The 12751-nt window shown below is 43.8% G+C and overlaps 2 protein-coding genes across 2 annotated transcripts in view; one reads left to right on the forward strand and one right to left on the reverse strand.

Annotated features, from left to right (window-relative positions):
• Positions 1-2: 2 nt before the first annotated feature.
• Positions 3-3347, forward strand: COQ10A (coenzyme Q10 homolog A (S. cerevisiae); the record flags this gene model as incomplete). Its single annotated transcript, XM_008577202.1, has 5 exons — positions 3-55; positions 601-747; positions 1705-1897; positions 2116-2217; positions 2553-3347. Coding segments are annotated over 5 exons (663 nt in total), but the record flags the coding sequence as incomplete, so codon positions are not given.
• Positions 3348-4079: 732 nt separating this feature from the next.
• Positions 4080-12751, reverse strand: part of CS (citrate synthase) — a 23965-nt gene continuing 15293 nt past the window's right edge. Inside the window, exons 7-11 of the mRNA XM_008577187.1 lie at positions 8062-8261; positions 6943-7072; positions 6717-6818; positions 6317-6526; positions 4080-5772 (exon numbers count right to left, since the gene is read on the reverse strand). Of these exons, the coding sequence (XP_008575409.1) occupies positions 5602-5772; positions 6317-6526; positions 6717-6818; positions 6943-7072; positions 8062-8261 (813 nt within the window). The 3' untranslated portion in view covers positions 4080-5601. The remainder of the gene's footprint in view (positions 5773-6316; positions 6527-6716; positions 6819-6942; positions 7073-8061; positions 8262-12751) is intronic.

A 12751-nucleotide genomic window follows, 5' to 3' on the forward strand; every position in this document is an offset into this window, starting at 1 on the left:
CGGGCGCGCGCCCGGCCCCGCCCCGGAGCCCTCCGCGACCGCCGCGACCAATGAGGTGAGAGGGAGGCGCGGGAGTCCGCGAGCGAAGGAAGGGGGTTCCCTGGGACCCCGAAGTTCCTTCGTGGAGGGTTGCAACTGTGGGATGCAGGCACTGTGGGGGTCGGCAGCGGTCGTGCCCTGAGTGCCAATGTAGAGCTTTGGAGATGCTTTTGCAAGTTATACGCGAGGGGAAACAGGGTGGGTACCCAACCACTTCTTGGCCCACGCGGGCGCCCTGGCAATAACAGGCCCGGCGGGGCCCCGAGGCAGTGATGCTTCCTAAGAGTCTTAGCTTTCGGCAGTAGCGTAGCCAAAGACAACTGGAGTTTCGCACGCACCCCGCTTTTTCCCACCCCCACCCCTGGCCCTGTCCTCAGCCGCCCTCGACCTTTAGCACTCGTGACTGCCTGGCCAGGGAGCCTAGCGGGCTGCAGCAGGTGCTGGGGGAAAAGTTTGTCTGGACGACCTTACTCTGGGATGCATCCCTTTTCCCTTTCACTCGGAAATTATTTTAGAATAGAAAGAATTGTGACATTGCCACTCCTTTCCTTTTGGCCTTAGGTTTCTGATCTCCTACAGCCTCCTTTTGCCCCGGGCTGCGCAGGTCTTGGCGGCTGAGTCTGGCTTATCTCCCTGCCGTTCCTTCATGGGCTTTGCTGCCCCTTTCACCAACAAGCGAAAGGCTTACTCTGAGCGCAGGATCATGGGGTGAGCATCCTCCTCTGCCATGCGTCTCTCCACCTCCCCTTTCTCTTGAAACAAGTAACTATGTTCAGGCTAGAATGGAAGGGCACCATTAGTGGACAAGATTCATCCCTGGCCATCCCTCTCTCCCCAGCTATATTATTGATCCTTTAGCGTCTCCCGTCAGCCTCCCAACTTTAATTTCCCCCTTCTTCTTGGTTGCTTTGCATGTGCATTTAGTAAAGTGAGACTAGAATTGGACTATACCAACCTGACTTTATTTATTTATTTATTTTAAAAGATGACCGGTAAGGGGATCTTAACCGTTGACTCGGTGTTGTCAGCACCACGCTCACCCAATGAGCGAACCGGCCATCCCTATATGGGATCCGAACCCGGGGCCTTGGTGTTATCAGCACCGCACTCTCCCGAGTGAGCCACGGGCCGGCCCCAACCTGACTTTATATTCTGAACACAAGTATAATAGTCAACTTTCTGAGTGCTTGCTGTGTGCTACCAGCTAGGTTGTTTAGGTGTTTTACATAAATTTTCTCATTTAATTTTCAGAACAACCTATGAATCAGGTACAATTATTACCTCCAATTTATAGATGAGAAAATGGAGGCACAAGAAATTTGCCTAGAGCCATACTGTTAGAAAGTTGTGGAGCTGGGATCTGATCCTTGTGTGATCACCAGTAAAACTGACAGCCTCTCTGTTCTCCCTAGATGTTTCCTCTTAGGATCAAAATAAATAATGAATGCTAAAGCATTCTGTAAACAGCAAAACATAAGGTAACATTAACATCATGGGGACTGGCATATATTTGCTTTTGGGAAGTTATTCATCCAGGCTTGTTTGGGATTTCTAGTTCTTGAAGGTGCATGGTTTGTGGGCAAAGGTATGAAGTGGGGGCTTATGGCAAGGAAGAACCTGACCCAGCTGGCAGTTCCTTGGCCTCTCTGATTCCCCTTCCCCTAGGTACTCAATGCAGGAGATGTATGAGGTGGTGGCCAACGTCCAGGAGTATCGGGAGTTTGTGCCCTGGTGTAAGAAGTCTTTGGTGGTGTCCAGCCGTAAGGGTCACCTGAAAGCCCAGTTGGAGGTTGGCTTTCCACCTGTCATGGAACGTTATACCTCTGCGGTTTCCATGGTCAAACCTCACATGGTCAAGGTGAGGCCTCTCTGGGAGGGACTGTCCAAGAAGTTTTTTCCGTGTTCCTTAGCATTTTCACATGTGAGGGCTATTTTGGCCTTCCTTGTAATGACTTTATTTCCATGTTTCAAATATACCCCTAATAAAATATTAGAAGGAAAATGGCTTTCAATTCCTTTGTATATTGCCTCCTATACTTAGTAATATTACTTAACTACCTGATTATCCTATTCTAGGCTGTTTGCACTGATGGCAAGCTCTTCAACCACTTAGAGACTATTTGGCGATTCAGCCCTGGTATTCCTACCTACCCCCGAACCTGCACTGTGGACTTTTCGGTGAGTCCAGTAGCTGTGTAGCATAGGTCTAGGACTGGGTGTGGGGACAGAGCTGAGGTACTGTGATAGGATTATTCTTTAAATATAACTAGCACCTAGCGTTTGCAAGTCAATGAGTTTCCACAGGTCTGAGTTTGTATCAAAGTTGTACGCTGTGCGCAATCCTAAGGTACGGCTCTTGAGGGGATCTAAGCAACTGGATGGGGAGAAGAAAAGGCACTAAGGAATAGTATCCTTACATTTGGTCAGGGACTATCCAACATTGTCTTGAGTTTTTTCTTTGGCGGCTGGCTGGTACAGTGAAGAGTTTCTGACTGTCTCTTACTCATTCCCAGATTTCCTTTGAATTTCGTTCTCTGCTGCACTCCCAGCTGGCTACCATGTTTTTTGATGAGGTTGTCAAACAGAATGTTGCTGCCTTCGAGCGCCGGGCAGCCACCAAGTTTGGTCCAGAAACAGCCATCCCCCGTGAACTGATGTTGCATGAAGTGCACCAGACTTGAGGGAAAGGATTGTTCCCTAGCCTCTCCTCTACTCCCCTCCCCATCCAGTTCTCTTATTTATTTGGTTTGGCGCTTGCTCCAATTTGAGAGGAGTCTGAGTTCATAATACTGTTCTTTGAATTCCCTGGAAATTGGGCTCTACATTGGCTGGAAATGCTGGGGGGAGGGGAGCAGGGGTTATGAAAACGTGGAAAGGGTCAGGCTCATCCTAAAAGCCCCATATGCCTGCAGCCTTTTCATACTGAACTAGAATCAGGACTGTGTGGTTGTATCTGGGCCCTGTCAGAGCACCTCAGTGTCTGACCAGGGGAAAATAGCAACTTTTCTAAGAATTGAATAAGTTGAGCTTTTCCTCTGGCATAGAGGTACTGGGTGATCATGTTTGCCCTGCCTCAGAGTCCTCAGGAGAAAAGGCAACCTACCCTCAGCTTGAAATCCATATAGCCTCACTTTAAGAATATTTCCATGCTGCCTGGATAGTAGAGAGCAGGGGGCTTTCTTACCGTGTCACAGGGCCGAAGAGAAAAAAAGCACTGAACAAAGTTGTCTTTGTGCTCTTGGGTTGTACCTTATCCTTCCACTTGGCCTGAGTTTTTATAAAATTTCAATAAATTGTGACAGTGTGAATTTGGCTTTTTTGTATTGTTGGGGGAATAATATAGATATAGCAGAGTAGAAGAAAGTCATGGCTTCCTTCCCTAGGAGAGTGAAGGTGTAAGAAGGCCTCTCGGACATAGTGTCCCTGCTAACTATAGTAGCACATTCTACAAGCCAGGACCCAGTACCCACCCCCTTGCGTATTTATAGAACATTTCAGAAGGTCAGTTGCAGCAGGAGTCTCAGGACAGAATCATCTGGTCTCAGACCCCCATATGTCTAATGCCTTCAGGACCACCTATTGTTATTCTGGGGGCCTCCATAAGTAAAGCTGCAGAGTGGGCACTCCACGAAGTACCAGAGCCCTCTAGTGGCTCAGGTCCTGAGCTAATAGTCTTAGCCCATTTGTCCTTGGTACAGTTTGTTTCTTTCATCCAGTGGGCTAGACCAGTTCTTAGATTAGCCACATAAGCAGTTATGAGGTCTCAGCTATGGTTCTTGAGTGTTCCACTTTACAACAAAATTAAAAAGGGTGAGAGTTAAAGGTCAAGGGCTTTCTAACCTTGAGGAAAGACAGAAATCTCCTTTGGAAATCTCACAAGGAGCCTTTCCTCTGATCAGGGTAAAAGAATGCTAAACCTGCCTAAAGATACAGGGATGCACAGGATAACTTATAACTCACTAAGCTCAGGATCTTGCTAGCCAGCTTCTTACCTCATAATAAAGATTAATTATTCACCTTATTTAATAGCAGAGTCAAGCATTGTTAATAAAAACATTTATTTTTCATTTTATACAGAACAACCTGAAGTCTGCATCATGACCAAGGGTTTAACAATGTGTCCATCTCAACAGCTGGTTCTGGAGACTAGGGAGCCACACAAACACAGGCAGGGGGTGCAGCAGGAGTGTATCTCAATCCTTTCTCAAAGAAAAGGCAGTAGAGCATTCTGAGTCATCAAAGAAACTGTGCAAATGGGGCTTCTATTTTTTTTTTTTTTTTTTTTTGGGCTGGCTGGTATGGAGATCCGAACCCTTAACCTTGGTATTAAAATACCACGCTTTAACCAACTGAGCTAACCAGCCAGCCCCAAATAGGGCTTCTAAAACAATCACCATACTGTGAGCTCTTGGGGAAGGGGCAGAAAATGGATGTTAAATAAGGGTACATTTTCTTGTGGCAGGGGATAAGGAGGGAGGCTTACTATTTTTAATGCCCTCAGCCCCAGGACCTGATATTCAAAGGAGACTGTGTTCAATAATCTTGAATTATTTCCCTGTTCAAAGAGAGGTACCCCTGGGTCCAGACCATGAAGATACCATGCTGGTCATTCCTGAGTTCCTGTTTTAGGCCCCACAGAATATTAAAAAGGGGTGGGGAGGTCAGAGGGTAATGGCTTGTGTTCTATGGAAATAAAAAGCTTAGTTCACATTAAGCACTGATAAAGCCAAATGACTGGGAAACACCACAGTTCAGACAGACCTGCTAAAAGAGGGCTCTGTTGGAACTGGGACGGGAAGGTCCAGAGCATCCTCAGATTGAGGAGCAGCAGGTATAGAAGGTCTGGAAGGAGGTGAGTATTAAAGTAGTGGGAAACAGAACACTCCCAGACCTTAATTTTAATGGGATAACTTTAAAAAGAGAAATAAAATCAAACACTGGGTGCCAGTCATAACAAATGTCATGCCTTTATGGTCACTTGGCAGCATTTAAAAAAAATCGCCTCCCTGTACTGGCCAGCCATACCCCTCCCCCACAATTGCCAAAGCATGTCCAGCTAACCAACTGGTTTTGCTAGGAGATGTTCATGTGTATGGGAGAGGGCCCTAGTGCTGACAATCCAACATGATTCCTATGGAAACAGAAGGGGCAGAGTCCTGGTTTGCTGGCATATTGAGGGCTGGGCAGAGTAGGAGCAAAAGCTCCAAAGTGACTGCAGATTCTCTGCAACCACCTTTGACCCAGGGAAAGAGGAGCCAGATTCTCACTCTAGAGACGGTGGGGGGGCCAAACCTAACCCAAACCACATGCATTAGTCCTGGTCATCCTACAGTTGATGGGCAACTCATACCAGGCAGGAGAAGGGAGCTGGTTAGGGAAGAAGGGGTCTTAGTTTATATTTTCATCTTTCGAAGTCTTAATTTATATTTTAACCTCAAATGTATTATCAGTGCCTCAGATACAATTTAATATTAAATCTTTAAAGGCCCCCTGAAACAAAACAAAAGTATACATTTTTTAAGCTTCCTCACTTTCTGGTATTGTTTCCCCCAGTCTTCAGTTTTACCCTGACTTAGAATCCACAAACTTCATCAGACCATCCGTGCTCATGGACTTGGGCCTCTCTAGAGGGAAGCCTAAGGCTCGACTCCAGATGAGCTGTGCGAGTACACCTAGTGCCCGTGACACCCCAAACAGGACTGTGTAGTAATTCATCTCCGTCATGCCATAGTACTGTAAGGAAGAGGAAAAGTCTTTGTTAAAGGACTAGAGGCAGTGGCCTGTGCAAGTACAAGGTGATATAAACCTTAGAGGCACCATTTCCCTTTTTCTCCAGGGACTTAGCCCAGTACGACTTAAAGAGAAATGATACTGGGAAAAGTATAGCAATTGGGATTCTTTTTTTTTTTTTTCCTTTTTGTCTTTTTTCGTGTCCGGCAACGGGATCGCAACCCTCGGTGTCGCGCCCGCACTTCGCTCAGCCAGTGAGCGGGAACCGGTCTGTATGTGGGATCCGAACCCTCGGCGGGAGCGCCGCCGCGCTCCCAAGCAGCGCACTGTAGCAGTGCGCCACCGGGCTGGCCCAAGCAATTGGGATTCTGCAAAGAGAATAACTCCAACCCCTACCTCCAACTCCTGCTATAGCCAACTTTATCAAAAGACTATGTGAGGGAACAGGGATTAGCCCTTGCTCTGATAAGGGAGCTGATTTTGTGCATAGCAGAGAACAGCAGGGTTTGGTATAAATTAGAGGGAAAACAGGGAAGGGAGGACTCACCTGGAGCAGCACCCCACTGTGAGCATCTACATTGGGCCAAGGATTCTTGGCCTTGCCCTGCTCTAAGAGGATATTGGGTACAATCTTGTACAGTTGAGCAACTAGCTTAAACATGGGGTCATTAGGCAGGTGTTTCAGAGCAAACTCTCGCTGACAGGTATATCGTGGATCAGTCTTCCTTAGTACTGCATGGCCATAGCCTGGGACAACCTGTAAAAAGCAAGGAAAAAAGATAGTTTGTATTCTCAAGTAGAAATTCTTTACCAAATTCTTCATGGTAAAAAAACGGGGGAAAAAATTTCCTTTAATTTAGGAACCTCTCTCATTCTTTTCTTAATTTTTCCAAATTACAGAACTTGGGTCTTGGCTTCTTTCCTAGTTGCTAAGCATCTCTGCTTACCCGTCCTGAGTTGAGTGTGTTCCAGATGTAGTCTCGTAACTTCTCATCTGACACATCTTTGCCAACTTCCTTTTGTAGTTGTGTTAGCCAAACAAGCACTTCCTATGGATAAGGTTTAGGGGAATAAAGGAATGTTAACATATATACCAGGAGGGAATACCAAGATTAGAACAGGGCATGAGAGTAAGAAAAACATGGAGCAGGAAAAGAAAAAAAATAGTCTTACCTGATTTGCCAGTCCATGTAGAGGCCCTGCTAGCCCATTCATGGCTGCTGCAAAGGATAGGTAAGGGTCTGAAAGGGCACTGCCCACCAAGTGGCTGGTATGGGCACTGACGTTGCCACCCTCATGGTCACTGTGAGAAAGTTAAGAAGGGAGAGCCAAGGAGAGAAAGGGCAAATTATGGAAACACAGACCTTGCTGTTACCTGTCACATACTAGCCTAGTTATGGGCTCATACCAGCCTATAGCCAGTCAGTAATACCTAAGCTCTTGTAAAAGATATCCTAAGCTCATTACCAGCATTTGTTCACTAATCCACAGAGCTGGAGAGGTTACTGGTTGATGATGCCTGTATGCCCAGATCCCCTACTCCCACCCCGGTTTAATAGCAGTGGCCAGAAGAGGGAGCTCCTGGAAAGCTGAAGGATCACCAAATGTGAGTCAGTACCTTTTCCCACCCAGCTAGAAGCACCATCTTGTCTTAGCATGGTTGTGGTAATTTTCCTAGGGCTCTTGACCTTCCATATTAGACCTCTTTCTTCCCTGTATCATCCCTTATGACATGTTTCCATTCCTTTCTGCCTACCATTTGTTCCCAAAAGATGAGAACATAACAAGAGCTTTTTATTTTTTATTTTTTTTATTTTTATTTTTCTTTTCCTTTTTTGTCTTTTTTCGTGACTGGCAACGGATCGCAACCCTCAGTGTCGCGCCCGTACCAGACCGGGACCGGCAACGGGATCGCAACCCTCGGTGTTGCCCCCGCACCTCGCTCAGCCAGTGAGCGGCCGATCTGTATGTGGGATCCGAACCCTTGGCGGGAGCGCTGCCGCGCTTCCCAAGCGGCGCACTGTAGCAGTGCGCCACCAGCCGGCCCCTTTTTTATTTTTTTTAAAAAGATGACCGGTAAGGGGATCTTAACCCTTGACTTGGTGTTGTCAGCACCACGCTCAGCCAGTGAGCAAACCGGCCATCTCTATATAGGATCCGAACCCGTGGCCTTGGTGTTATCAGCACTGCACTCTCCTGAGTGAGCCACAGGCCGGCCCATAACAAGAGCTTTTTAAAAAATTTCCCATCAATCCAGGCACGTTGTGGCTATGGTTGCTAGGTCTAGCTCACCTGTGAATGGTGAGGTATAAGCGCATGAGCTCAGTGAACTGAGCATCAGCATAGCCTAACATGTTGGTGAAATTGTGGGACCAGTCCAGCTTAGAGTCAATGGCTCCAATACTGCTGCCCTCTCGGTAGAGATTCCGGTAGATCTTTGCTGCAACACAAGGCAGCTTTGCAATCAGATCCATACAGTCTTCATAAATCAACTAATGGGAGGAGAAGAAGGAGAAAAAAGGAAGGAATTATCAGCAAAGAAGAATTAGGCAGAGATACTGTTTAACCTCCATGGATTGGGCTATTTATTTAGGTTGACGGTTATATGCTTGGGTGATTATATATTGAGTATGATTGAAAGCACAGAATAATAATAACCATTTAATGACCCAGGCACCACACTAAATGATTTATAATACTGTCTCATGTACAGTAAAACATTATTCCCAATTCTTACTACCCTACAAAGTATGCAGGGTACTTCAAAAGGTTCATGGAAAGATTTGCATTATCTTTCAACACTTTTTTCCACTTTTTGAAGTACTCTTGTATAATGACCGCCATTTTACAAATGAAGGGACTGAAGCTCATAGTATTCGGTTAATGGCCAAAGTCAGGTTTGAATCCTGATGTGTTAAATCATGATCTTTTCCACTGCACCATGATTTGCACTCAATGAATATGCTAATATACTAGTTTTTAATATTAACTTTATGTTTCATCTTTCAAGGAAAGTTTGCTATATATGCCAAGGGTCAAACAGTGGTATTCAGTTGTGTAATAACAAGGCTTTCATTTTTTTTAAGCATTTACTATGTAACAGGTACTGTGCTAGATATATATTATTTGCATTATTATTTTATCTTTTCTCACAATAAGTCTGTAAGGTAACATATCCCTCATTTTACACATGAGGAAAATGGAGCTTGGCCAAATTAAGTTAACTTGCACAAGGTCACCCATGTAGCTTATAATAAGCATCACCTAGCTTAATCAATATTAACTCATGGCTACTTTTTAAAAGACAAAGATTATACATATATTTGGTATACAACAAGATGTTCTGATATATGTATACATTGTGGAATGGCTAAATTGAGCTAATTAACATACCCAATACATTACATACTTATTTTTTTTGGTGATGAGAACATTTAATCTACCCTCTTAGCAATTTTCAAGTACATACAATACACTGTTATTAACTATAATCACCATATATACAATAGGTCTCTTGAATTTATTTCTCCTGATGGCCACTCTTCTTTCATCTATACCCTTACCCACCTTCCCACTCACCTCCCAAATTATTTTGAGAAAAATCCCAGATATCATATGCAGATGCTCCTTGATCTACGATGGGGTTACATCCCGATAAACCAAACATACGTTGAAAATATTTAATACAGCTAATCTACTGAACATCAAAGCTTAGCTAGCTTACCTTAAACATGCTCAGAAAACTTACATTAGCCTACAGTTTGGCAAAATCATCTAACAGAAAGCCTATTTTATAATAAAGTACTGAATAGCTCGTGCAATTTATTGGATACTGTGCTGAGAGTGAAAAACAGAATGGTTATATGGGTATTCTGAGTACTGTTTCTACTGAATGCATGTTGCTTTCGTACCATGGTAAGGAAATCCTAAGTGGAACCATCGTTAAGACAGGGACCGTCTCATATTTCAACATGTGAATATTTAAAAGCGTGTGTCTCTAAAATATAAAGGTTTCTCATAGTCAAAAACAGAAAACCATTATCCCACCTAAAAAAAAAATTTTTTTTTTTGACCAGTAAGGGGATCGCAACTCTCGGCACGGTGTGGTCCTCACCACACTCAGCCAGTGAGTGCACCAGCCATCCCTACATAGTATCTGAACCTGCAGCCTTGGCGCTACCAGCACGGCACTGTCTGGAGTGAGCCACGGGGCCGACCCTAAAAAAAATCTTGACAATCCTCAATGTCATAAATAACTAGTCAATATTCAAATTACCCTTATAAGGCTCCCCCAACCCCCATTTGTTTGGATGAGGACTAGAAAACAGTCTACACTTTGCAATTGTCTGATGTCTCTGAAGTCTCTTTTAATCAATTTAAGTTCCCCTTTCCGCTCTTTTTTTACTTTGCAGTTTATTGGTGGAAAACTGGATCATTTGTTCTGTAGGTTTTCCCATGGTTTAGATTTTGCTGGTTATACACCTGTGATGTCATTTAACATGTTCCTCTTCCACTGTATTTCCTATAAACTGAGGGTTATTAGATCTAGAAGATTCAGGTGCCATTTTTTTTTTTAATCTTAAATTGTCCTCTTGTGTCTTTAAGAGCTAGCCCTATTATTAGGATGGCCCTCCTAAATGGAGAGGGAGATTGCTGTGTGTCCCGCCAGACAACACGGTTAGAACAGAGCACAGGGGATCCAGGTGAAATTTTTAAACAGGACTATTTCATAAATAGTGTTGCGATAATTTATTAGGAGGCATACAATATCTGGTTGTCTCTCTTTTTGTGATGTTAACAGCTTGCTTCAACTATTGCACCTCAATTTTTATCTTCTCAAAGGAATTTTAAATGCTTTTAGAGAAGGGACAGGGTGTTTGTTTTGTTGTTTCATCCACAATTCCAGATACACAGAAAGCATGGAGTAAGTACCTGTTGATATTACATACTGCTGTCCTATCAAGCTAGCTGGCTAAGTGTTCCTGCAAGAAGTCATAAAGTTTCAATAGTTCTGATGAAACAAAGAGCAAAATTTATAATAACTAGCCTAAATGATTTAATCCCTCTGAAGTCATCTATTACTTAAGTGCTCAGTGAATTTTATCAATGCCACCAGGATTCAATAAGAATAATACCAAAATTAAAAAGCTACTTGAAGCAAGAAATACTTAGGTAACACTTGGAAGTTCTCAGGCTATTACTTACATAATAATCATACTATTAACTATACCTCCTTGGAGATTTACATCCCTCGAGGAAGTAGGTTACTTCCATAAGCTTGATCAGGAATATGAAGTTCTGGGGCCGGCCCGTGGCTCACTCGGGAGAGTGTGGTGCTGATAGCGCCAAGGCCACATGTTTGGATCCCATATAGGGATGGCCGGTTAGCTCACTGGGTGAGCTTGGTGCTGACAGCACCGAGTCAAGGGTTAAGATCCCCTTACCGGTCATCTTTAAAAAAAAAAAAAAAAAAAAGGAATATGAAGTTCTAAGGAACCTGGATTCATTAGCAGAATGCTAAGAACAGTATCCTGGTCTGGGCAAACCGGTATCTGTGGAGTATACACTAACTTTCACAGTCACTTGGAAAGCATGAATGGCCATATCATAAAGAAACTACAAAAAGGAGATTATTTCAACTTCTAACATTAAAGATGAAGTTTATACAGCAATAAGTGTCTGGCCAGGTACAGTGTGAGATCCTCACCTTGCTTTTTGTAGTGGTCAACACTGTATAGTCAAGAACAGTTTTAGGAAACAAAACAAACCTGACAGAGAATTCCTGTTTATTTTTTAATAAGCTAAGACTGAAGTGTTGTTTAGATACTTGTAACAACTCATTCTTCATCTATAAAGGCTTGGGGGGAGAAATGTTAAAACATGCCACCATCACAACTATCTGGAATAAAGGTAACAAAACTGACCATAATCATCATTATGAGCCACCATTTCTATAGCTAGTAAAATTCTGGCCAAAATTCTTTCATGTAGCTGTCAATCATTATTCAGAAGACACAGAAAAAGAAGATAGCCAGTATTTATGGTAAAGAGACCCTAGAATCAAGCAAACTCATGTTTCTATCTGGTCTCTACCACTTACTAGCTGCATGACCTTGGGCATGCTACTTACCTTCTCTAATCCTAAGTTTTCCTATTCAGTAAAAAAAAAAAAAAAAAAAGGAATAATATATAACACCTACCTCACAGAGTTATTCTGAGGATTAAATCAGATAATGACTATGAAGCACTTAAGCATAATATCTGGCATGTTTTCAATAGCTGTTAGGATGATGATTATAATTTTATTATAAACAGCTTCAAAACATACATATACCATTCATAGGCCTTACAAAAGGTGGCATTTACTAGCAAAATTTGTTATGTCAGCTGTTTCACAAATTTTACTAAATTCAACATCTTAAGGCGACTTCACAATTAAACAGCTGGTTGCAACACAGCAACCTTCCTCTTATAAGTGAAGTTAAGTCAATCAAAAAGAGACCTAGGGGCCAGCCCGGTGGCGCACTACTGCTACAGTGCACCGCATGGGAGCGCGGTGGCGCTCCCACCAAGGGTTCCGATCCCACATACAGACCGGCTGCTCACTGGCTGAGAGAGGTGCGGGCGCAGCACCAAGGGTTGCGATCCCGTTGCCGGTCCCGGTCCGGTACGGGCGCGACACTGAGGGTTGCGATCCGTTGCCGGACACGAAAAAAGACAAAAAGGAAAAAAAAAAAAAAGAGAGACCTAGAAGCTAGTTAAACTTTTCAACTCAAGAGATTACAATATTCATCTAAAGCCATGGAGACTGTTCTGGAAGAAATGTAGGCAGAAGATCATCCTCTTAAGGTATATGTAAAATATTTCTTAACATAAATTTTTAATCAGAAATAACCAGCTGGGGGCCGGCCCGGTGGCGCACTGGATAGGTGCGCCGCTTGGGAAGTGTGGCGGGGGGCCGGCCCGGGGGGGGGGGGCGCCG

Source organism: Galeopterus variegatus, unplaced genomic scaffold (genome assembly GCF_000696425.1).
Source record: "Galeopterus variegatus unplaced genomic scaffold, G_variegatus-3.0.2 Scaffold1458, whole genome shotgun sequence".
NCBI lineage: Eukaryota > Metazoa > Chordata > Mammalia > Dermoptera > Cynocephalidae > Galeopterus > Galeopterus variegatus.